General features: G+C 51.5%; 1 protein-coding gene across 3 annotated transcripts; it reads left to right on the forward strand.

Annotated features, from left to right (window-relative positions):
* The first annotated feature begins 4,283 nt into the window (after nt 1-4,283).
* Nucleotides 4,284-24,983, forward strand: LOC112655197 (MYCBP associated protein). 3 transcript variants are annotated; one of them, XM_035720619.2, is made up of 19 exons: nt 4,284-4,420; nt 11,339-11,466; nt 12,465-12,624; nt 12,752-12,855; nt 13,681-13,864; nt 14,123-14,238; nt 14,775-14,925; nt 16,057-16,172; nt 16,261-16,376; nt 16,818-16,929; nt 17,720-17,909; nt 18,396-18,583; nt 19,981-20,127; nt 20,567-20,977; nt 21,366-21,487; nt 22,342-22,457; nt 22,856-23,001; nt 23,169-23,339; nt 24,799-24,983. In XM_035720619.2, exons 1-19 carry the CDS (start codon nt 4,378-4,380, stop codon nt 24,898-24,900), a joined length of 2,823 nt encoding a protein of 940 aa, XP_035576512.2. In that variant the 5' UTR covers nt 4,284-4,377; the 3' UTR covers nt 24,901-24,983. The 3 variants fall into 3 exon arrangements, with proteins under 3 accessions (XP_035576512.2, XP_025295954.3, XP_035576513.2); XM_025440169.3 differs by lacking the exon at nt 4,284-4,420 and adding an exon at nt 4,486-4,643; XM_035720620.2 differs by lacking the exons at nt 4,284-4,420; nt 22,342-22,457; nt 22,856-23,001; nt 23,169-23,339; nt 24,799-24,983 and adding exons at nt 4,486-4,643; nt 21,695-21,922.
* Nucleotides 24,984-25,556: the final 573 nt, after the last annotated feature.

Raw genomic sequence — 25,556 nt, forward strand, 5'->3', positions numbered from 1 at the left:
GGAGGCACAGTGCCTGAGTCACACAGCTAGAAAGAGACTCAGGCCCAGAGACTTTTCATCAGCATCCTCCTTCCCGGGTCCAGGCCCTGGGCCACTAAAATGGTGTTCTCACTGGTGGAGTGGGGCAACTTGTCAGGTACCCCCACAATCTAGTGGAGGAAGCCCTCCAGGTGAGCCAGCTCCCTTGGCCCTGGTTCTCCCCTCAACCAGCAGCCTTCTCCTGAACCAGGACCAGGAGGGAGGGAGGGAGAGAGGAGAGGAGAAGGCAGACAAGAACTTCCTTTTGGGGGAGAACCTCAGCATAGAGCCCAGACCGTGAAGTCCATTCGCCTCGGGCATGACCTTGACAGCAGCCCAGGCAGGTGGTCCCAGAGATTCCCACACCAGAGGCAAACTCTGATTAAAAAGTCTTCCAGCAAAACTCCTGAGAATGTCACTGTGGTTTATGGTTTTGCCTTTGAGTGCTGCTACCTGGCGGCAGGGATGGGGCAGGCTCTCTCTGTGCCCCACAGATATTTAAAGGCATCTACCATGAACCTACTGATGCTTCTCCAGGCTTCCCCCCAACTCCCCATCCTTGTCGATGGCTTACATGCGCCATGCACTATTCCAGGAACTGGGATACAGCCACCGAGTCTGACTGGCAAGGTGCCTACTCCCCTGGCCCTCATGCTTCGGTGACGGCAGACCAACAAACTACGTACAGAAGGACAGAGTAAGGATTCCGAGGATAGCAAAACAGGACGAGACGATGGAGGGTGACAGACAGTCGGGGATCAATGCTGTCCCCACTCCAAAGAGGAGAGAAGTGGTTTAGGAAGGGCAATGTTGAGATGCAAACCAGTGGTTTGCCCTCACTCTGTGCAGCCTCCTAAAAGTCTCCCCTTGTGTCCTTCTCCAGGGAGACTGAAGGGCAATTTGAGCCTGGGGGTGGTGCCCAGAGTCTGCGCATCATCCCTGAGGCTGAAGTCAGTCCGTTCTGGGAACAGAGTCCAGCCGTGGCCTGACTTCAGGGCCCAGAAGAATCTAAGATGGCCACTACATGCCAGCTGAGCCAGGTTCTAGTGAGGAGGCTGGTGGGGTGATCTGTCCTTTCAGAGTGGCAGCCAGATGAGAGGGGGGTGAGCCAGCCATGTGGAGAGTGGGCCAGGTGTGTTTGTGGAAGTGAGGCTGAAGCAGTGGCCAGACCTGGGAGGAGAGAGCCAGAGGTGAGGGTGGATGATGCCAAGATATGAGGGGCTGGAGAATAGGCTGCCCCAGCCTCGGGCCTGGGAGGGGTGGCTGTCCCTGGAAGGGGACCATGAAGCCTGTGGAGAAAACACAGTTTCTATTTCAGGAGGCTATTTAGCCTCTGCAAAGAGTGGCTGACGACATGCCCGGCACCTGGCTGGGTGGAAATAAACTGAGACACAAGGCAGTAATTGAGGTTATGCCCTCTGTCGACCCAGCCACCGCCTCTCCTCCCTGAGCTCCAGAGAGGTTGCTGGGGGCCAGGGTGGGGGGTGGATGGGAGGGTGGAGTTGGGGAGGGGACTGCTCCAGCTAAATGATGCTGGTCCCTGCCCCACTCTCCACACCCAGAGCATTCTCCTATTGGGACCTCAGCTCCTGCTGTGTCCCCCCACAAGGAGGGCCTATCACCTGATCTGCCTGTTGACTTCTTACCTTCAGCACCTCACCTCAAATGCTACCTCCTCCATGAAGGCTCCCCTGATGCATTTTGCTGTTCCCAGGTTCCCCTCTGAGCTCATTTATTAGAGTTGGAAATCCACTTTGAGATGATTCAGCTCTGTCTAGAGCAAACTGACTTTAGTCTACTCCAGGGACACATGAGCGAACTCTAGGGAGTTCCTGGAATTGAATGCAAAATCACCTGCAAAACCAAAAGCATAGATGGTGGTTAAACAAAAGTGGCAGATCCACATAAGGGAATATTATTCGGCCATAAAAAGGACTGGAGCAGTGACTCAGGCTATGACATGGATGAGCCTGGAAAACATTATGCTGAGTGAAAACAGGCAGACATAAGAGGTCCAATAGTGTGTGATTCCACTTATGGGAAATATCCAGAATTGGCAAATCAATAAAAACAAGATCAGTGGCTGCTTGCAGCTCTGGAGAGGGGAATGGGGAGCGACTTGTGGGTACAAGGTTTCTTATTGGGATGATGAAAAGTTCTAGAACTAGATAGTGGTAATGGCTGCACAACATCATGAGTGCACCAAATGCCTCTAAATTGCAATTATTGACATGGTGTATGTTACATGTATTTTACCACAATCATTTTTTTAAAAACCCAAATGCACATATCAGGGGAGAAACTCCCTAGCTTTGCTTAGATTTTCCAAAGGTTAAACTACTCTGATCTGGTCTGACACCTTCATGAAGCAGATGGTGATACTGAAGCACAGAGAGCAGAGGGGACCCATCCAAGGTCATTCAGGGGACGACAGGAGAGCCCAGCCAGGTTACGTAGCCACCTAACCAAGCACCTCTCCCACCCCTTTCTTCCCTCGTCCTTTAGCCTCTGCAGAGCCCAGGCCTCTGTCCCGCTCCTAGCCAGGCTACCCACAAGCTGTGCAGCCTCCCAAAGTTAAAAGGCCTTCCAGAAGCTAGGCTCTTAGAATGAGTTTCATGAGTGTTTGTCTTTAGTTCCAGAGTGCACTCTGAGCACCCAGAGAGCAAGAGGGGATGTTTCTTATTTTCCTCCATATGTCACAGAGCTCCAGGCTACTTTCTTCAAGAAAGAAATCACTGTTCACCTGCAAGAAGTGCAGGCGGCAGACAGCCTCTAATGAACATTCTTTGCCCCAGAGGTCCACTACTCTGGAGAATCTGCAACACCGTCTGAGGCTTTCCCAGCCCAGTCCTGCTTCCTTCCCCTAAGGCTTTACCACACCCCCACTTTGCCCTGCAGTAAACATCTTGCACTCCTAAACCCATCTCCATGTCTGCTTCCTGGCAAGTCCAGATGACACAGTGATCGGCTTGATCTATCTTAAGTGCTCCGTAAATGTTCATGGAGTGAGCTAAACTGGGGACTCCCTTGCGGGGGTAGGGTGGGTGGAAGGAGGCTAGTGGTTGGGCCTCCAAGAGCAAAAGAGAGGTTGTCTACGGAGGATGTTTCAGTAAGAAAGTGACCATATAGAGGGGCATGAAGAGGTGTCTGGGGAACACACAGGGAGCCGAGAGATTACCCCTACAGTCATCCTCCCTAGTTCCTCCCCTTGTCTAGGGCAGACTGAAGCAAAGCTCTGACATGGCCCAGAAGACAGGGCACAAAGAGTTCTGGCCTTGGATTTGGGGGAACCATGCTCAAACTGTACTTCCTGCTACTCAGGTGCCTTTACAGCCTCCTCTTATGTAGACCTCAGTTTTTTCATCTGTAAAATGGGTATAGAGCCCATCTCCCCAACCTTACCATGATTTTGAGAACTGAGAAGATTCTATGGCTTATGGAGATCTCTGTGGTGGGTACTTTTCATGCATATTCTCACTTATGCATCTCAAGTACTCAAGTACATATTCTCAATTATGATCTCAAGTGGCCTTGTGTGGGAGGCATCATCATCTTCATTTTATAAGTGAGAAAACTGTGGCTCAGAGACGTCAAGGGGTCTGGTCCAAGAACACACAGCTAGCAAGCAGGCAGTCTGGCTCCAAAGCCCCTTCATTATTCCACACACAGTTTGAGTGACTACAAAGTGCTAAACTTGGGTTGGAGTGGGGGTGGGGACAAGTGACAGGCCTGCCTTGCTCTTACGGAGGTTACATTCTCAAGAGAACTTGATAACAGGCACACACACACACACACACACACCCCGCCGCCTGCCCCAACAGACAGAATAATTCGAGAATGCCTTAGGGCTCTAGGGAAAATATAAACCAGGTGCAACTGAAAGTTGAGACCACAGAGGGTCTACTTTAAATTCGGGGGTCAAGGGCAGCAGCATCTGCAGGGATTGAAACCAGCAGTACAAGGGGCGCCCAAGTCGGGGTAAAAGCCTGGGCTTTGGGGGAAGTGACCGAGAGCCTGTGGCGGGCGCGGGCGGGCGGAGGCCACAGGGGACGGGCAGGGGCCCCCAGGTCACTGAAGCCCACGGGAAGCGGCGCAGGGGGGTTCGGCGGGGCGTGGAAGAAACGGCCCGACCGAGGCGCGGAGGGCAGGCGGGAGCCGGGGCGGTGCTGACTCACGCCCCCCGCCCACCTCGCCCCGCTCCCGCGGGTCTCGCCCCGCCCCCGCCCCCGCCCCCGCCCCGCCGGCCGCTGACGTCACGGCGCTCGCCGGCTCCCTGTGACATCACGGCCCCGGCCGGCAGCTTCGCTCGGTTCGGCGCGCGGCGGGAGCGGCCCTCGGCGGGCGCGAGGGCGTGGCCGGATGAAGAAGGTGGCCGCCAAGCAGTCTCCGCCCAAGCTGATCGGTGGGTGCGCCCCCCCGCGCGAGCCGCTGGTTGCTATGGACGCCTCGGCGGCGGCGGGCGGGGGGGCGCGGGGTCGCCGGGGTGTCGCGCAGCCTCGTTGTCCCCGGTCCCGCGGCGCAGGGTCACGCTCTCGGCCCGGGCGGCACCATGAAGTCTCTAAAGAAGGAGTCCCGCCTCAAAATGTCTACTCACAGATTCTTGGAGGCCGCAGAAGTCTTTAAAGGTTGGCGCTGGCTGCCTTGGGAGCTCAGGAGAACCCGAGAGGGGCTGGGGTTCTTGGATGGGATTCACGACACAGGGCCTGGAGGACGGGGGTGACACCAGGACAGAGGTAAAGATAACGGGGGAATGGGGTACGGAGCAAGGCGTACCCCAAACCTCAGGGCTGAAGGCAGCGACCCCTGAGGGGAGGGGGCCCAGTGCACTGGGCCTTGGGGATGGGGACGCAGAAAGGCCGGAGAGGCCTCAGGGTCAACTGCTGGGCAGATGGCCCAGGGCAGGAAGGCCGGATCTCAGGGTGGGACTGCGCAGGCCCGAGCCCTCCGCTGGCGGGGGTTCAGAAGAGTCAAGAAAGAGGTCCAGGAACCCCAGTCCTTGGGAAAAGAGATTCAGAAAAGAATGCACGAAACATGTTGAGGTGGTGAAACCAACAACCCCACCAGGGGGATCCTTTGAGGGTGTTCACATAAGCCGCTGGCTGGAAAAACCCAGAAGAAATGCCCGACTTGGCCAGTTCTTCCCACCTCTCTCCACCACGTATGTCCTCTCGGGATGGATGACACTTGTCCCACTTGTTTAAACTGGAGAGCGCCTCAGACATGACAGCGTCCTGGCCTCCTCTGGTTGCAGGTGGCAGAGTCCCAAGGTGTCTGACTGCACATTCACCCCCGTGGACGTGTTCCTATGTGCAACTCACCTCATCTCCATCTTTTGCCATTTCCATTTATTGAGGGCCTGCTGCTGTGGGCAGGCACTGTGCTGGGCAGCAACGGTGTCAGTATTGACTGTGTGACCCTGGCCCACGAGAAACTCAATCTAGTGAACTGCCAGAGGAGGAACCAGGCAAATATCAATGCTCGGATACAGGGATCCCTAGTGGTTAAGGGGGCTCAGAGCCCTTGATCCCAGGCCTTAGATGCTAGAATTTGGGGGAAAAGTTTTCTGAAGAGGTGACATCTGTGGCTGACATCCCCTTCCCCACCTTCTTCTGAAAAAAGGCAGTTTGCTTTCCCAGGTCTAGGGAGCAGGGAGCAGCATGAGCTGAAGCATGGAACTAGGACCTTGATGGCCAGGGCAGAGGTGGTGGGTGTGGAGGAGAGGGAAGGAACCAGACAGGGCTACATGGGTAGACGGGGGCCAGACCACGCCAGGGCCTTACTTGCTAGGTCAAAAAGTCTGTTCATGCTCTTGCAGGCCCTGAGGAGACCCAAAGCCAGCCTCAGAGCAGTGGTCAGCGTGAGGAGAGGGGCAGGTCTGCAGTCAGCAGAGGCCCCTGGGAGGCCTGCTTAGTCACTATGGCTGGCTTTATCCCTCTTCGTAGTATAAAAGTCTGATTTAGGCTGGGTTGAGATGCTGTTTCATGACATAATTTTTTTTTTTAAGGTTTGTTTATTTATTTGAGAGAGAACACAAGCAGTGGGGAGGGGCAGAGGGAGAAGCAAACTCTCTGCTGAGCAAGGAGCTTGATGCAGGGCTCGATCCCGGGACTTGGAGATCATGACCTGAGTCCAAGGCAGAGACTTCACGAACTGAGCCACCCAGGTGTCCCTCATGATATAATTCTTAACAGTTAAGAGGGAAAGAAAAATAGCTGGGCCCCTTTCCCAAGGGCAGTCAAGGGCTTTCTTAGCCATTGCCTTCTGCACACCTAGTTTCTGGATCTTATCAGATTTGAACTTTCTACTGTAAACGAATCAAGGAAAGATTTATCACTACATATTTATTTTTTTAAGAAGGGGAAACGTAGTTTGTTAAATAGCCATTTGAGTTGGGAACATGCACCGGGGTGAGGAAGGATAAAGCCAGTGTTTAGTGGCTTTAGTGGTATGCAAGATACCCCTTTCTTCCCCCTAAAATATCTCAGGGGATGTCAATAATGTAGTAGAAAAGTACTTTTTACACCCTCTCCCCCATATGATATAATTAATCAACAATATAATCTTGTGCTATGTTTCTCCACGGTCTCTGAATTATAAGCAAAAAGGCAAGCAAATAATGTGACCATAAATCTGTTTGGGGACGTGAGCCCTTTTGACTTCCGTGTTTCTCCCTGCTTTTGTTAAGAAACCGGGAAGACTCCCAGCAGTACCAGATGCCCCTCGCCAATCAATGAAAGCTCAGCCCTGAACCCTAGGGACAGCCTCTCCCCTGGTTCTCCCAGTGCAACCCTGAAGTCAGAATTTCCCAAAGACCTTGGTCAACATTGAAAAAGAATAATGTTGGGATCCCTGGGTGGCGCAGTGGTTTAGCACCTGCCTTTGGCCCAGGGCGCGATCCTGGAGACCCAGGATCAAATCCCACATTGGGCTCCCGGTGCATGGAGCCGCCTTCTCCCTCTGCCTATGTCTCTGCCTCTCTCTCTCTCTCTCTGACTATCATAAATAAATAAAAATTAAAAAAAAAGAAAGAAAAAGAATAATGTTTAGATAACACAAGAAACAGAAAACTTGAGGCCAGGTTTCTTCTCCCTCCATAGTTTCTCCCCTTTCCCCCACCCCTACCTCGTCTGAGCACCTTGCTTCTAGCTGCCTGGCCTAACACCGGGGTGTTAGGCAGAAATGTTACCCAACTGCCCCATGTAAAGGGGCTGTCTCTGACCCCCTCACAGCTGCCAGGATCAAGGGAGAAATGCCAGCTATGGGACTCCCCAGAAGCCCCACTCAGCTTGGGTTTATAGACCAAAGAACAGGGAATAGCTGAGCCTCCATTAAGTTTAGTAGTAAGACATATCTTGATCCTGCTGAGTCCTCCCACAGGTCCTGAAATGACCCCCCTACACACAATAGTCCTTCCTCCCTGCTCTCCCCAACTTGCCTCTCCAAACCACCAACCTCCCCCGCCCAGCCCCCAGTCCACCTGGCTTACCCTCATTGGATGAATCACTCTGAAATGCTGCTTTTACCAACTCACTCTCCTGGACCAAACCTTCTTCCTGCCAGCAAGAAGACAGATGCTTCAGCCTTACTTTACCAAGCTGTCATGCCCTGATTTTTCTCTCATCCCCAATATCACCCCTACCTCCCCCAACAAGCCTTCTGTGTCACCATGCCTCACATACGTCATGCTCTGCCCTGCCTCCACCTTTGTTCTCTGACCTCACTTGGAACATCTTTGTTTGCTGCTCTGTCTGAAGGTTTCTGGTCCTTCAGGGCCTAACTTAGCCTCTGTTCCCTGCACCTGCTCTTCTGAACCTTTCTTTACAGCCCTAACCTGTATGATCCACATCCATCTGTTCCCTCTTTGATGTGTAACCAAACACCTTATCTATGCCACTAAGTTAGGCCCCTATGTTATGCTGGTGCATGTTAGTGTCTGCTGCAGTTTTTCAGTTCCTCAAGAGAAGGAGCCATAGCTTAACCTTTTTTCTTTTTTTTAAAAGATTTTATTTATTTAATCATGAGACACACAGAGAGAGGCAGAGACATAGGCAGAGGGAGAAGCAAGCTGCCTGAGGGAAGCCTTATGCAGGACTCGATCCCAGGACCCCAGGATCATGACCTAAGCCCAAGGCAGACAGTCAACCACCTAGGTGCCCCATAGCTTAACTTTTCATACCATCTTCTCTGCAGTTTATAGCACACACAAAAAAAGTTGCTCAATGAATATTCTCTAGGGTGATTTGAAGTTCCAAATGTATATATCATTTTTCTAAATACTTCATTAACTAGAACACAGTACTCCCTGACTATGCCATAACAGAGCATTAAACAGCATTCAAGATAACCTCAGAGAAATCTCAGAGCAGAGTTTCAGTATTTCAGAAATCTTTAGCAATGTTGAAGGTTTTTAAGTTTACGCATGGTAATTATACGCCCACCAGTAAAAAGCATACATCTGGAGATATTTAATCCCTTGGGAAGATGTAGACCCAGCTGAGGTGACAGACAGGAAGCAGAAGTCCTGGAAAATATAAATTCCAAAATAGTTATTTATGTAAAGTCTTTTTATTTATTTATTTAATCTCCACACCCAGTGTGGGGCTCCAACTCATGACCCCTAGATCAAAAGTCACATGCTCCTCTAACTGAGCCAGCCAGACATTCCCAAATTCCAAAATATTTATAAAAGCAGACCTTCAACTGCTACCAGTTCTCTCCTGGACTAGCACCAACTTTGGTGGCTTTATGTACAAAGGAGAGAGGAAGTGGAAATTAAGACCTAAGGCTGTACCTGCACGTACAGCAGCAGATGGGACCAGAACTCGGGGGGTCAAGCCATTCAGCTCTGTGTGTGTGTGTGTGTGTGTGCATGCACGTACGTGCACACAGCTCAGTGGTTTAACTAACAGATACTCCTGGGTTTCTGCTGACCTTATTGGCAGAGGAGAAGACTCTGACCAATAGGCTGCGTTTAGAATTATGTTGGAATGATTCTGGCGTGGGTTTTTCAGCCACTATGTGGGCATTTCCTAAAAACATTGGATTTTGGTAATCAAAACCCCTGCTTTGATGTTTTAGAGATATTGTCCCTTCAAAATTAGAGTACTCTGAGGAGCAGTGGACAAAACCAAGTTTTGTTTTAAAGTCTCCAAAAGGGGGCAGCCCTGGTGGCACAGCGGTTTAGTGCCGCCTGCAGCCCAAGGTGTGATCCTGGGGACCTGGGATCGAGTCCCACGTCGGGCTCCTTACATGGATCCTGCTTCTCCCTCTGCCTCTCTCTCTCTCTGTGTCTCTCATGAATAAATAAATAAAATCTTAAAAAAAAAAAACAGTAGTTTAAAAATAAATAAAGTCTCTAAAAGGCAGGACTTAGTCTTTCTGTTGATTATCCTGTGGTGGGCCTTACATCACATCATTCTTCTTCTTTTTTTTTTTTTTTTTTTTAAGATTTTACTTATTTATTCATGACACAGAGAGAGGCAGAGACACCGGCAGAGGGAGAAGCAGACTCCACGCAGGGAGCCCGATGTGGGACTCAACCCCAGGTCTCCAGGATCACACCCTGGGCTGAAGGCGGTGCTAAACCGCTGAGCCAACGGGGCTGCCCACATCACATCATTCTAAACCAGGGGGCAGCAGACAGGAGGACCCTAGCCAGAGAAGCAAGATGCATTTGAAACTGTTAACCCACGTCTGTGGAAAGCAGACCGGGAGTGTATTCTCACTGGAGAGTGACTCGCTCTAACCATGAGTTGTCAGAGCTGCGCTCCAGCCCCCGCACTTGAGAGAAATAGGCTCAGATCTCTCCACTTTCGTCCAGTCCCACGAGCCACTTTTGTTCCCAGTAGACTCATAAATAGTGCCCCGCTCCGTCTTGCACCCCCCAATCTGTTCCTTGCTATATTGTAGCCCACGGGGTAAAGACCGAAGTTCTTTACACAGCTCGCTAAGCTCTTCGCCATGTGGCGCCTACTTCCCTTCCCAGGCACTGCTTTCTACCCCTCATCTTGCTGCACTCCAGCTATTTGAAAAATGTGCTCTGAGTTCCAGATGCCCACTCTGTTCTGTTGCCTCTAGGCCTCTTCCTGCTCTTCCCTTTGGAATGCCTATTCCCCAAGCCTTTCTCACATCTAAGTTCTGTCATCTTCAGCTCTTGGGTTAAAAATCACCCCCGCAGGAAGCCTTCCCTGAGTGCCCCGTGCACTGGGCTGGGGTCCCCCTTGATGCCCCCCATGGTGACCCTAGTTCAGTGACCCTGTTTGACAGTCTTGTCTCCCATGAGTTTGTGTTCTTGGAAACCTGAGACTCTGCCTGTATCCCCAGAGCCTAGCACAGTGTCTGGCTGGATGCTTAAATAGTATTTATTATATGAAAGAATGTGAAATAAATGCTCAAAGGTGAATGTTCTGCTTCCCTCAGAACATCTACATTTTAGCCAGTATCTTAGGAAACCTGGTGTCTTCATCTAGAACAATGCATGGTTTGCCAGCAAGAAGGGAGGCTGAGAAAGCATCTAGTCTGGTTGTCTCAAACTCCTCAGCATCAGAATCACCTAGGGTGTTAAAAACAACAACAACAACAACAACAACAACAACAACAAACAGTTCCCCTGGCCCTGGCCCTACTCAGTATCTGGGAAGCTATATATATATATTGTTTAAATTTATTTATTATTTATTTATTTATTTATTTATTTATTTATTCATTCATGAGAGACATACAGAGAGAGACAGAGAGAGAGGCAGAGGCACAGGCAGAGGGAGAAGCAGGCTCCATGCAGGGAGCCCGATGTGGGACTCGATCCTGGGTCTCCAGGATCACACCCTGGGTCAGAGGCAGGCGCTAAACCGCTGAGCCACCCAGGGATCCCTGGGAAGCTATATTTGTATAACTCTCCAGAAGATCCTCAGGCAGACATTTGACTAATATTTGGTAACCACTGATTTAGTCCAGCTTTCTCTTTTTACCAAAAGGAAGGCAGAGACCAGGAGAGGGTAAGTGATATACCCAAGATTGTATAGCTTCTAAGTAGCACAGCCTGGAATGGACTGTCTTCTGATCTCAACTCCAGCTCCAGAAGTCTCAGTCACTGTAGCAGGCCAAGGGGAACAGGTAGGGGGACCTTCCAGAGTAAACTGCAGGCCGTCTTAGCAGCCTCTGCTGTCTGTCTAGGTGTTGAGCTCTGCCTTCTACCATGAAACCTAATATAGGTAGATATTACCTATCAGATAGTAGAATATATTATATATCTATTAGATATTAGAATATTTATTGTATATTAGAAATATATATATATACTTGTACCTTTGCTTCTCTTCAGAAAAGAAGCGGGCAAAGGTACCTGAGCAGCCCACACCCCCCATTCAGGAAGAACCGGAGTCTGTTAGCAATGTCCTACAAGGAGATGACATTCTTGCCTTAGCCATCAAGAAAGAAGACCTCAAGAAGGTAAGCATAAAGTCCAGGAATCCCTTACAGCAGGAACTTTTCTGGGCCAGTCTATGTGGTCTAAAACATCGACCATGTCTACATGTCTACTGTCTCTTCACCACCTTCCTACTCAGAGGGAATGTCTTACTCCATGGAAAAATTGAACATGAATTTTTTTTAGAGTTCTTTTAAATTTAAATTCAATTAATTAACATATAATGTATTACTGGTTTCAAAAGTACAGGTCAGTGATTCATTAGTCTTAATATAACACCCAGTGCTCATTCCATCACACGCCCTCCTTAATGCCCATCACCAGTTACCACATCTCCTCTCCCCACTCCCTCCCCTCCAGTAACCCTCAGTTCGTTTCCTACGATTAAGTCTCTTATGGTTTGTCTCCCTCTCTGATTTTGTCTTGTATTTTTTTTTCCTTTCTTCCCCATGACCCTCTGTTTTGTTTCTTAAATTCCACAGGAGTGAGATCATATGATAATTATCTTTCTCTGATTGACTTATTTCACTTAGCATAACATCCTCTAGTTGAACATGAATTCTTTGCACTTTTGCATCTAACAAAATTTACTATGTTGTTTTAACGTTTCTGAGAGTCCTATAGAACCCCAGGGAAATGAGATATTGAGGTATGTCTTGCTTCCCATGGAGGCAAGTGCCCATCATCCCCATTTCACTGATGGGAAAATGAGTCTGAGAAGCACATTACAGATGTGGATATAGCTGCTAAACCCTAACCCCATGCTTTACCCTGGGAGAGTCAGCCACTCCTCATCTATACTGTCTGGAGACACTAAATGGTAGTTTTTTCCTCCAGAACATTACTGAGCCTTATGTCTGTTGTATGGGCATTTCCTCGACAGAGCATATGGACAAAGCTGGAGCAACAGATTTGTCAGCCTTCAGGAATTCCACCAAGAATTAGGACAGAGGAGATGGGTGGTGTTTTTTCCTCCTCCTGATCGCAAGTGGAATTCTCCTCTGTTTTGTTTTGTTTTTAGCAACACATTCCTCGCCTTTTTGAGACACAAGATAGACCTGTCATAACCCAGAAATTTATCATCCGTAAACTCAAACCCAAGGATCCAAAGAGGAAGGTCTGCCACTTAGTAGCACATCCCGCAACTCCAGATGCAGCCACGAAGCCCCTGGACTACTCTGGTATGTCCGGCCTTGGCCCTGGCGTCACTGGTCTCTGAATTCATGGGACCAAGCTGGGTTGCCATCAGAAAGTAACCCCCTTGAAATGTTTCCATGAGGTAGTCCTTTCCCTCCTTTTCCCCACCAGGTCCAGGTGACAGCTTCCATGGCTGTGAACAGATCCTGTCTCACCACATCTTGGGAAGCCTCCAGGACTTTAAGAGAATTGCAGTTGCTCAAGGGAACACCCAGGTTGGTTTGTACAGAGCTGCTCGGATGAGAGAAGTCACTGAAGTTGTTCCAGCCTTAACCAGTTGGCAGAGTCCAGCAGGACTGGGGTTACAGAGACAGTTCAGTCTATGGGCCCTGTGTCCGAAGTGCTAGCAACCCTCCCCCTGAAAGGGTGAAACCACCTTAAACTAGCTTCAGCTGAAGTCAGGAGTTCACAATAAAGATACAGAAGCTCCTCAAGGAACCCCAAAGCAAGAGTGTGTCCAGCTCCAGTTAGACTGGACTCCGACCCCAGGACTCAGTTCCCACTCCTTCCTTCCCTCCATTCCTCTATGCACCAGCTTCATTATCCCTCCTCCAAAGCCTGGCCCACTTCCTCTTTGGTCCACATGGTGGAAGAAGGTGGCTTCCTGAAGCTCCCAGGGCCACATGTCTGCCTGACTTTCCCCGGCATGGGGTGCTTTGCTCTCTCTTAGTTCCTTTGCTGTCCTGGCTTTAGGCAAAAATCTCTGGTCTGGTGTCAAGAGGCCTGGAGTCATATAAAAATGGCTCTGTGGCCCTGCAGATGAAGGTGTCAATTAGCATTAGTTGTGAGGGGGACCTATAGACTGAGTTGCCGACCACCGTCTCAGAGCAAAGGTTCCCATCTGAAAGAGAGGTTTCTGACAGGGGCTTCCAAGGCCCTCTGGGTCTGTCAGTCCCTATGTGAGGGTCCAGAACAGGAGGGCCTCTGAGCAGAAGGTCGCGAGGGTGGGGGGACAGCAGGGGGTGAAGCCTGGAGAAGTCTCTGCTTGACTCTGGCTCAGTACCTCCCTGCCACCCACACGCCTTCGGTGTACTTTGCAGCTGGCTGAGCTGATACACACCCCACCAGGCTTGGTGACCCTAATCTCAGCTAAAAAAGAACCAAAGCAGAAAGCCCCAGAAGAAAAGAAGGCACATCCCTGGGCCCCACCTCCTCAGCACAACTTTCTCAAAAACTGGCAGCGCAACATCAACTTGTGGAAGCAGCAGCAGGAAGTCCTCAGCGGTGAGCACAATGGATAGGGTTCTTGCTGGGCCTCATCCACCACCACCACCACCGAGGCTCTGCTGCTGTGTTTTTCTGTCCCTCCGCCCAGCCACAGCCTGGATACAGGCTGGTCCCATTTCCACCATCTACTCCCAAGTGCTCCTTGCTCTTAGCGGGTCCTGAAATCAGCCCAGCCATGGCGCTGACCAATGTGCAGTACTGGAGCCTTTGTTCTGACTCAATGAAGGGGCTGCATTCTTGGCTTGCCCTTTCTAGAATGCCTGAAGAAGCCTGTGGGGGAGCTGCTGATGCACACTGGGGAGACCTACCGACAGATCCAGGAAGAACGGGAGCTCATTGACCGAATACTTCCAACACAGCATGATGGGAAGGTGAGAACCGAGTTCCCAAGTGCTCCGTGAGAGGGAGTCTGGACCCAGGGATGGCTGCCTCAGGTCGCACAATTAGGAACAACAACAAATCTGCTCATTGCAAGGCCTTGTCAAGCTCTGAAGGACTTTACTAAATCCTCTCATTGGTCCTGCTTTCAGATGCTTGGGGCTGCCTGGCTAGCTTGGTTACTCAGCCTGTGGTGGTCAGTGGTAGTCAATTTGAGGGGAAAGCTACTGGGTTATTAGAATAGTCTCAGTGTTCTAAAAGCCAAGACTCCAGCTTTCAGGTGACCTGGGGCATCATCCTGTGCTCTGGTTTGTCAGTGCAGCCACCTATGTGGGCCCAAGCCATTTGACTGGGGCTACAACAGGGCATCCCAGAAACAAAGTGGGTGCTTCTGTCCTGCTCTCGGGCAGCAGCGAGTCCCCCAGGGGGAGCATCTGAAGTCTGTGACACTCTTGTTCCCCGGGGCCCTGGACCTCCACCACCCTCTCTCCAAAGTGTCCAAGTGATGTGACTCATATGTCCTTGCCAGAGCTGTGAGGAGACCACTGGGTTCTGGAGTCGCCTGGAATACTTGGGAGATGAAATGACGGGTCTGGCAATGACAAAGACAAAAGCTCAGCGTGGCATCCTGGAGCCAATCACTCACGTCAGGAAGCCCCGCTGCATCCAGGTGGAGATGGGTGAGGAGCAGGTTGGAAGCACACTGGCAGCTTGCAACTGGCCTAGGATGGGGGGTGCAGGTGGGGGGCCAGCATGGCTCTGGAGTGAGAACTGCCTGGGATGGAGGCCTCTAAGCCCTGGAGGTCCAGCCCCCTGCAGTAGGTTAGTGAGAGAAGTGGGAAGGGGGCCGTGGGGCTGCTCTGGCTGTGCGGCCGCCATGGGCCCGGTAGTCATCAGGCACCTGGAATGTGGCTAGCATGGACTCAGGTGTGACTGCACACTGGTTTCAAAGATTAGTACTAGAAAAATACTTTAGTAATCATTTTTATATTGATTACATGTTGAAATGATACTAGTTTTGATCTGTTGGGTTCAACTATATTACTAAAGTTAATTTCACCTGTTTCTTTACACCTTTTCCAGTGTGGCATCAGGGAATTTTAAATCACATTGGTGACTTGCATTTATGGTTTGCATGCTATTTCTATGTGGCGGCACTGCTTTAAAGGCTGCCAAAATTCCTGGGTTCAGCCCTTCCCCCCCACTCCCCGTGTTGGGTTTGCCAACTCCAGAGAGTTACTTAAGCTCTCTGGTCCTCGGTTTCCCCATCTGTAAAGTACTGTGGAATGTGAGAGTGTTAAATGAGACAGGATGTATAGTAAGAGATTTGAGCCAGTTGTTAAAGACTCAGTCAAACGTAGCTGCTATTATGATTATAATCCAAAGGGCAGCCTGGGTGGCTCAGCGGTTTAGCACCGCCTTCAGCCCAGGGCATGATCCTGGGGACCTGGGATCGAGTCCCACATCGGGCTCCGTGCATGGAGCCTGCTTCTCCCTCTGCCTGTGTCCTGCCTCTTTCGGTCTCTGTGTCTCTCATGAATAAATAAATAAAATCTTTAAAAAAATGATTATAATCCAAAGGTTTGCAGGTTTGCAAGCTGATCTTGCAGGATGTCCTGTACTGGGCTGCTGAGGTGGTAGGTTTGGGACAGGAGGACTAGAATCGGGCCTCACAGGGAAACTGTATTTTCTCCTTTCTCAGAAGTGGTGCTGGAGGGAGGGGGTGCTCGCAGTTCCCTTGAGAGTGAGTGGGTGGGGAAGAGGCCACCACAGCCAACTGTGCTGAGGACCTCTGGACCTTGCTGCTTTAGGACTGCCAGCCCAGAAGGAGGCTCGGTACCGCTACACCTGGGATCGGAGTCTGTTTCTGATCTACCGACGCAAGGAGCTGCAGAAGGTCATGGCAGAGCTGGATTTCAGCCAGCAGGTAGGTACGCCTCTGTGCTGGGTCCGAAGCCCCTTTGTGATGCCCCCATCTTCAGTGAGCTAATCTTCCCTTTCTCGATCTCTCTGAGGATATTGATGGCCTGGAAGTGGTGGGCAGAGGGCATCCTTTTACGGCTGTTACGGTGGAAGACTATTCAGTATTTGATAGGAGCCAGGAAAGCTCCTCTGAAGACATTGTGTCCTTGTGAGTTGGCCTGGACCCTCAGGAGAGCGGTTGGAAAGAGTGGCTTTCCCCAGCATGCACAGTACAAGGGGCAGACAACCCCCTCTGAAACCCAAGTGCTTCCATCCCAGCTTGTCTCTGGGTCCCTTCCAACACCTGCGCCAGCTTTGCTATGACCATCTGCTCCCTTCCAGCAACCAGCCCCTAAAGGGGATTTCCCAGCCATTCCTTTGCTGGTAAATGCCATGCATGCCGAGTGGCCATGCGTGAAGAATCTGTGTGTCCAAGAAGTGCCCACCTGTAGGAATAGAGCAGGACAAAGTGAAGCCGAGTGGAGCTGAGGGTCCTCCATCAGAGGCCAGAGCCAGGCACCTCTCCAGACTTCCTGGCAGCCATTTCCCTGGCCTCCCTGTGGCAAGACCGTGGTAGCTAGGGAAAATAAATCATTGGTTTTTCTTACAGAGACTTGTTGGCCAATTACCCTGATGTGATCCCCATGCCTATTCTTGGCCCTTCTCTGCTGTTCTGTGGGAAGCCAGCTTGCTGGATCAGAGGCAGTAACCCACAGGACAAGGTAAAACTGCTTCCACTTTCACCCACTTGGTGGAAGGGCCTCCCTCAGGTGCAGTCACAAGGAGCTTAGACAGTCACCTATTTGCATTTTTATCTGGTCATGCATTCAGCATGTTTGAAAATGGTAACAGCAGTGCTAACTTACGCCAGAATAAAATCACAAGGCTGAAAAGAGACTGTCACAAGCCACCCAGTTTGTAAGTAGCCCCCCACCCCCAAGCATGTAAATAAGCAAACCTTCTCAAACAGGTAGGGCTTCAAGAAGGTTCTAAAATATTCTTCAGGGGGTGCCTGGGTGTCTCATTCAGTTAAGCATCTGACTGTTGATTTCAGCTTGGGTCATGATCTCAGGGTCGTGAGATGGAGCCCATGTCAGCTTCCATGCTGGGCATGGAGCCTGCTTAAGATTCTCTCTCCCCTTTTCCTCTGACCTTCCCCCCCAACCCCACTGCCCCCCTGTCGGCTCATGGACATGCACCATCTCTCTCTCTCTCTTTCTTTTAATCTCTCTCTCTTAAAAAAAGAAAAAAAAAACCCTTCAGATCTGAGGAGCAGAACTGTTCATCAGATACAAAATCTGTTTTCTCTCCCCTTCTTGCTGTGGATGGCAACTTCAGAGACAGCCACTATCCTGGTCCAATGATAGACCTCAGAGCACCCAGGCATTGGAGGACTGGGACACAGGACTTTTGGTGTCAAACCCAGAAAAGTCCCTGGCACACCAGGATGAATTGGTCACCCTGGGCCACAGCATCCCTCAAAGACGTTTCTCATAACTCCTCCTCCCCCAGAAGCATGTTGGAATTGCCGTCCGTTTGATCTTTGAAACTCTAGAAGGGGAGAAGACATCTTCAGAACTGACTGTAGTCAATAACGGGACAGTGGCCATTTGGTATGACTGGCGCCGGAGGTCCCAGCAGGACTCTTTCCAAGGCCTGAAGAGAAGCAGGATCCCGCGGTTTTATTTTAACAATCGGGAAGGTACCTAGCTGCACTGCTCCCTGGCTTTTGCCCTCGTTCTGTGAGGAGCCAGAGTTTGGCTGATGCTCCTGAAAGTTTGAGCCCCCCTCCCTGGCCTCATCCCTCCCATTTCTTCCATGAATTGTGTCCTCTCCCAACTGTCCATGTCTTTTGGTGGAACGGTCATACTCTTGAGATCACAGAGAGGAGAGTCACCAGGGAGCAGAAACTTTCTAGAGGTTCAGTTACCTATATGCTCAGACCTGAGGCTAGGAACCCTCAATCCCTGTTTGCCTGAGACTTCCCCAGTTTTTGCACAGAAAGTTGAAAGTCCTACGTCCCAGGAGACCCCTTGGTTCTGGGCAAATTGGGATGGTGTCGGTCACTCTGCCTGGGGCTCAGTTAACTGTGTATGCAAAGGTTTAGGGTTCAGTTAACTTTATACACACAGGCTTAAGGCCCAGCTGACTCCTGTGTGGTGAAAACCTCTGTCTTGGTCCCTCTCAGGTGTGATCCTGCCTGGAGAAACGAAAACCTTTACCTTCTTCTTCAAGTCTTTGAATGCAGGGATCTTCAGGGAATGTTGGGAGTTTGGAACCCACCCCACCCTGTTAGGAGGTGCTCCCCTGCAGGTCAATCTCCATGCAGTCTCCCTGACCCAGGACATTTTCAAGGAAGAGAGGAAGTTACTGAAGGTAAGAGGCCCGAGATCTTGGCCCCATTGGACACCAGATAGGTTCCCCTGGTCTTCTTCTTGGTACTACCTTCAGGGATCTTATTTTTCCCAGCTTAAGAGGTGAGTTTTTCGGAGTGGCGCAGCGGTTTAGCGCCGCCTGCAGCCTGGGACGTGATCCTGGAGACCCTGGATCGAGTCCCACATCAGGCTCCCTGCATGGAGCCTGCTTCTCCCTCTGCCTGTGTCTCTGTCTCTCTTTCTCCCCCTCTCCGTGTGTGTCTCTCATTAATAAATAAATAAAATCTTAAAAAAAAAAAAGGGTGAATTTTTCACCAACAGGTAGCTGGTTTTGCTCAACCAGCACCCCCCAGGGCTTTGTGACGTAAAAGGTGGGTAGGCGGGTGAGAAGAGGAACAGCTTTCTGCCCCACCTGCAAGCAGACCTGCTGGAAGTTCTGTTCCTGCACTGTGGTCTGATGCTATCCAGTGGGGTCTGATTTAACTGGCAAGCCTTCTGAACCAGAGACAACAACTTAACTAGTGGGGCTGACACCCGGGGAGAGAGCGAGGTGGGCACCGGGAGTCTGCTGGCCCTGGCTCCAGTCGGTTCCAGAGCTGGCCAGCTGCTGCTGTGCTTCCAGGTATTCTGTAGAAAGCTGCACTTTTTTTTTTTTTTTTTTTTTTTTTTTACTGTAGTCCCCAGATACAAGCCAACTACTTTAGCTGGAGGTCAGCCCCAGGTGAGCACAGGTAATTCTGATAAGTGCCATGTCTGCTTGACTTGCTGACTATAGGACCATCTCTCACATAAGATGCCCCTTCACTGTTCCTGCGACACCAACAGTGTGGCCAAGCCACACTGTAAACAGGGCCCAAACCATGGTGCCCCTACCCTTCTTCCTAATCTGAGGGGAAAATGCTGACTGTACGACCTTCTGGCCCCACAAGGGAGCAATCTCTGGGAATGGCTTCCCTTCCTACGTCCTTTCAGCCTCTTTTTTTTTTTTTATTTTTAAGATTTTGTTTATTTATTCATGAGAGACACAGAGAGAGGCAGAGACACAGGCAGAGGGAGAAGCAGGCTCCCTGCAGGGAGCCCAATGCAGTACTTAATCACAGGACCCCCGGATCATACCCTGAGCCAAAGGCAGAGGCTCAAACACTGAGCCCTCCAGGCGTCCCCCTTTCTAGGGAAGGATATTTGGTGATACCCAGGGATTTTGACTGTGGGAACAGGAGTATGCATGTGTGTGTGTGTGTGTGTGTGTGTGTGTGTGTGTGTGTTTAAGAGACAGACAGTGGCAGTAGCTTAACCCCTAGGAAGGCACAAAGCCCTGAGGGCTCTGACCCCCCTCGGGGCTGCAACATGGGTTTTGAAAGGCTGAGCTGCCATCTTGTCCCACCTTCCTTTCCCCAGCATAAGATGGCTGCCCGCGAAGCAGTCACCATCGTGGAGAGCGTGCTGCAGGAGCTGCTGAGTGGGATCCTGACCCCAGAGCGTGCACAGTCCCCCGTGGATGCCTATCTCACAGAGGAGGACTTGTTCCACCATAGGAACCCCCGGGTACAGGCCCAGCGCCCACCCCTGCGCCCTCACCCATTCTGAGCATCTTCCATGAGTTACTCACTTTCTCCTCACAGCAGCCCGGTGCTGGGGGTACTATTTATATCCTTGCTTTACAGTGAGGAGACTGAGGCCCAGGGCAGTTAAACAATTTGCCCAAGATAACTTAGCAAGTAAGTGGATACCTGGTCTGAATGGAGCTGCACAACCCCAGTCTTACTTGGAAATGCAAATACAAAAAAAGCTTTACGTCAGAGATACTCAGGTGGAAGGGGAAGTGAGGAGCTGCTCTGGCCACCCCAGCTCCTGCTGGCTTCCTCCCTGCAGCCTCCATCAGTGCTCTTGGAATGGGGAAGCCAGAACAGGCTTGCTGGGATTCTGGGTTCTCACCTTGCCTACCGCCTTCCCCATCACATGTCTCCCCTTGCCTTTGCCGCAGCTGCATTACCAGCACCAAGTGGTCCAAAGCCTGCACAGCCTGTGGTGCCAGTACTTGACCCTGCCCCTCAAGTCCGAGGAGGCCAGGCCCAGTGAGGTGGAGTACCTCAACCCCAAAGCCCAGGCTGCCACCCCACAGCCAGCCTGTGTGAACCTGGAGCCTTCAGCACCCTCTAAGAGTCCAGGCTCAGAATCCCAACTGTTCCAGCAAGAGAGTGAGGCTCCTAAGGACTCCCAAGATGTTTTCGGGTCCCAGAAGCCTGGAGCAGGGGCCCAGGGTCCTCTGCGGAAGAGCATTATGGAGGAGATCCTGGTGGAGGAGATCCCAGACCTGGGGAGCACCAAGAGCCCCTGGGAGCCGGATGGCCTTCCCTCTCCTGAATGGAACCTATGCTTGGAGGATTTCAGAAAGGTGCTCCCCTGACTCTGAAGGGGTGGGTAGAATGGTGGCCCTGGTGTAGGTGGCAGTACACTGAGGGAGGGCCCCAACAGACTCTCCGCCCCCATAAGCAAAGAAACAAACCCTGCTGAGAGCCCAGATAAAGCAGTCTTTTGAATCATCTCTTTTTGTCTTGGGTGCCTAGGTCACCATGGAGTGGGGTGGGACAGATCCCTCTCTGACCCAGGCACACCTTGGAGAAGGGGTTCATGGGTACATAGTTCTGGGGGAGGTCCCCTCTCCACGGCTGCATCTTCTCCTGGCCATCTGTCCTCGCCGCACCAGGCCCATCACTAGAAGATGTAGAGATCCCTGGTGTCCTGGGCAGGACAGCTGCCCATGGTACCTACAACTCTGCCAGGCAGTGATGGCACTCCCCGAGGAGAACCAGAGGGAAGATGCCCTCATCAGGCTCAACAAAGCAGCCCTGGAGCTGTGCCAGGAACAGAGGCCCCTGCAATCTGACTTCCGGCACCAGGTGTGGTAGGTGCCCCCATGGGAGAGCCGGCCCTGCCTACCCACTGTGAAGTCCTGCCTGTGGTTCTGGGCTAAGCCCAGATGCAGAAAGGTGCCACAAACATTCTCTGCTCTGGCACCTGCCACAGCAGCCCCCTAGCCTGGAGCATTTCCAGCAGATGGAGCTCCCCATCTCTTTCCCACCTTCCTGCTTGGTTACTTCTCAATGAGCAGACAAATGGGCCGAGGAGAAACCGGAGAGCAGTAAGAAGAGGAGCATGGTGGGAATCCCTGGGTGGCTCAGCGGTTTGGCGCCTGCCTTTGGCCCAGGGCGCCATCCTGGAGTCCCGGGATCGAGTCCCGCATCGGGCTCCCGGCATGGAGCCTGCTTCTCCCTCTCCCTCTGCCTGTGTCTCTGCCTCTCTCTCTCTCTCTCTCTCTCCCTCTGTGTCTATCATAAATAAATAAATCTTTAAAAAAAAAAAAGAGAGCATAGTGAGACCATGAAAAGCCTCACATCTCCTTTGGAACTTGCTTGGCTATGCATGGGTGCCTTCAGTTGGCGGGGGGTGGGGGGGGTGCTCAGGGAATCGCAAGTTCCCCCACTTTTGTCTTGCACCCAAGGCTAGCCAGGGTCTCAAGCTGGACCCTAGACTGACCTAACCCTCGTCCTAGGCCACTCTTTCCCGGCTGTTGTCCCAGGGAAGCCAGATCCGTATCCGGACGCCAGCACAGGTGCTGGTGATGCTGCTGGCTGGACCGGGCATGGCCTCTCTATGGCAGCCCCTGGGACCCATGTCTTAGAAGGGAAGGACCCATGCCTCCACATGTTCAGGGCAAACGAGGGGTGATGGCTTTCTCCAGCATGCCTTGCTCTCTAGTTTGCAGCTGTGGCGGGATGTGATCGATGGCCTGGTGAGCCATTCCCTGTGGCTGAGGGCTCTGCTAGGTCTGCCTGAGAAAGAGACCATCTATTTGGACATGCCAGACGAGCAAGGTCAGAATGCAGCCATGCACCACGTAGCTTCCCCACCCCTCCACCCAGCGGGCTGTGTGCTTCAGCCATCAGCCATCCATGCCCTTCTGGTGGGACCTCTGTCAGGTTGACCAATGGAGTAGGCCCTGCTACCCTTCTGTCTACTGCTAGGATTTGGGATCCAGAAGTGACCTAAGCAACCACCTTCATCCAGTGCCCTGGTTTTATAGGTGCAGTCTCAGAGAGGTTGAATGACTTGCCTGTGCCATAGATGGGGCAGTGGTGGAGTGGGGACTGGAACCAGGCTTCGCACCCCTGCCCCACAGTCCTGTTCCATAACATCATGTGTCTCAGCCAGTGGCTCTTCACTCGTCTGGCTCTTCTGACAGGTCATGCTGTCTTCCATTCACCTCCCTTAGATCAAAAGTCCCCTCCTTTTGTGGAAGCGAAACCGACTGCCTCAAAACTTGGGAAGGAAGAGCGGAAAGGGACAGCCCAGGAAAAGAAGCAGCTGGGAATCAGAGAGAAAGAGGACAAAAAATCAGCCAAGTTGCCAGGGAAAGAGGCATGTGGGGACCTAATGTGGGCCTCAGGTGGGGCTGTGGCAGGTGGGCGGTCCTCTAGCATGATGTCCTGGCTCTCCCAGTAAGCTGCTCTGCAGAAAGCCTGGATTTCCCTGAACCTCCCCCAGGAGCTCCTGAAGGCTGTGTGTGTCTCTGGCTCTCTCAACAGGACCGTTCAAACAGTAAGAAGCACAAGGCAAAGGATGACAAGAAACCAATGAAATCTTCAAGTCGAGACAGGCTTTCCTTGGAAGACCCTGCCCCTGACAGCACTACCACTTCTCAGGAACCCATAGATCCCCTGGTCATGGAGAAATACACCAAGAGGCTGCACACAGAGGTGAGGGCACAAGCCCTGCACCCAACCCTCCCCTTGCGCATGCCTGCTCTGTAGGCCTTCCTCCCCTCCCTCATTCATCCCACTTATTCCATGAACAATGAATGCCTGGTGTGCCGTGATGGAAGATGGAAACAGAGCTGCCCTTGTGAAGGGCATCCTAGTGTACAAGACCTCATGCCTAAGTGACACGCCCAGTATGCTACAAGGCAAACACTCTGGGAGGAAGAGAGATAACCCAGGGCTGGGGGAGGAAGGGGGCGGGAAGGCTGGCTGGGGTAGGTGAACCTCACTGAGAAGGTGATATCAAACAGACTCAAAGGGAGGTGAGGGATGCCCATGTGGCCATCGAAGAAGAGTACCTTTGACAGAGGGGGCAGCTAATGCAGGGGAGAGAGTGGACCAGGAGGACAGAGGGCAGAGAGGCCACCGAAAGGGAGCAAGCTGCAGATAGGTGGGGCTTTGCAGGCTATTGCAGGGACTTGAGGCTTTTCTGAGTCAAAAGGAGAAATCCACAGGGGTTTGAATTTTGAGGAGTGACATAGTCTGTGTTAGGCTTTGGAAGATCATTCTGGCTGTGGTTTGGAAAACAGACCAGAGGAACAGAGCAGAAGCCCCTCCTCCCTTCCTGCTGTTTCCACTTTCTCTGCATTAGGTGCATCTTGGCAAATGGGTCCCTTGGGGGAACCACCAAGTAGAGTCTTGGGCCGCAGAGGAGAGACTTCATACTGGTATATTCTAAGCTGGAAGTCCTTAGAGATTCACCCAGGTATTGTTATTGCTTTGGAGGGAAGGTCCGCAAAGTCACATTCGATTGTCACCACGTGTAATGGCAGTGCTTCGTCTTCCTCTGGCGTTGGTGGCTAGATAGCTGGGATTGCGTCATGTACATTGTGGTAATGCTCCGGATCGCGTTTGCTCAGATATCCCATTTGCTGCTGGTGACATCATGGCGATTTCTAAAGGTCGATGGGGTTTACAAAGTAATCCTAGGGCTCTCTGAAATGAAGAAGCAGCTTGCCAAGGCTCATGTGGTCCAGCCCACATGGTCCAGTCTCAGAGGGCATCGTCCCAGAGACATTTCAATATGTGGATCTGTGATCTTAACTGGAAGGAAATCTGGCCCTTGGATGGCCAGCGTGGAACTGGACCACCCCAAGGGGTAAATGGGCTCCAGAATTACCCTTTAACCACTCCAGGCTTTAGTGTCCCCACATGTCCAAGGGCCTGCTGCAGGATTATTTCTCCAAACTGTTAGAAAAATAAAACTATCTGTAAAAACAAAGGTTCTAAAAAATAAAAAAATAATTTTAAAAAAGGTTCTACAGACACTCTGCAGGTTTGGTTTGACCCCTTCTGTCCTGGTGTAAACATGTCCGCCCTCATAGCATGCTGTGTGCTCGCTGGTGTAGGTGCTTTCCATAGAGCAAACCTTGCCTGTGATTTCTTCCCATTCTTCCAGGTCTACGGGCTGCTGGACACCCTAGTGACTGACCTGATGGTCCTGGCTGATGAGCTCAGACCCATAAAGAATGTCGAGGAGATTTTGCGTCTTTGTACCTGACTCATGTGTCCAAGGGGCCTTCTGGGAAACTGGTTAATGAACAAATCAATAAAGAACCTTTAGGTTCCCACCGCTTCCTTTAAGCCTTCATGTCTTGAATGTTGGATTTTGATCCTGATTCAGATTCCCCTCCTCCAGTTCCTGGAGACATCCCACAGGTGGAAGGAGAAACACGTTTACCTGAAAGGTGATGTGTAAGATGACGAGTAGAAAAACAGGTTGTTATCAGGACAAGGAATGAATCAGGTGACTGGACAGACATCAGCATCACCCTGCCTCTCACCTTTCTTGGCCCACAGTTTTGGGGTTACGCTTCCTGGAACCAGGTTTTCCCCAGGTGTGATCACCAAGAATGACCAAGTGTGAGACCAGGAGAACTGGACCCAGTGGGGCCTGGCTCCCTGAGATCCTCGCACTTTGGCTGGGTCAAGGCCCATTTGCAGTCCCTGGGGATCATGTTCACTACACTGTCAAACCCTAGAGGCCAGATCCCTGTGTCCTCGGCAGCCTGTCTCATCCCTTCCTCCTGTCAGACCAGCTGGCCCCCCTGGACCACTTTTTGCCTTAAAAACAGCTCTGGACATTATGCTCGCCCCCTGCGCGCCCCCCCCCCCCCCCCCCCCCCGCTTAGAGAAATGGGAAGTGGACAAGGGGTG

Source organism: Canis lupus, chromosome 9 (assembly GCF_003254725.2).
Source record: "Canis lupus dingo isolate Sandy chromosome 9, ASM325472v2, whole genome shotgun sequence".
NCBI classification, from domain to species: domain Eukaryota; kingdom Metazoa; phylum Chordata; class Mammalia; order Carnivora; family Canidae; genus Canis; species Canis lupus.

What these genes read in the sequence shown, in the direction of transcription:
- LOC112655197 (XM_025440169.3), top strand. Translation starts at nt 4,568, where the DNA reads ATGAAGTCTCTAAAGAAGGAGTCCCGCCTCAAAATGTCTACTCACAGA. An exon ending in AGAAAGAAGACCTCAAGAAG is followed by an intron (nt 11,467 to 12,464) that starts GTAAGCATAAAG and finishes TTTTGTTTTTAG; the next exon opens with CAACACATTCCTCGCCTTTT. An exon ending in CCAAGAGGCTGCACACAGAG is followed by an intron (nt 23,340 to 24,798) that starts GTGAGGGCACAA and finishes CCATTCTTCCAG; the next exon opens with GTCTACGGGCTGCTGGACAC.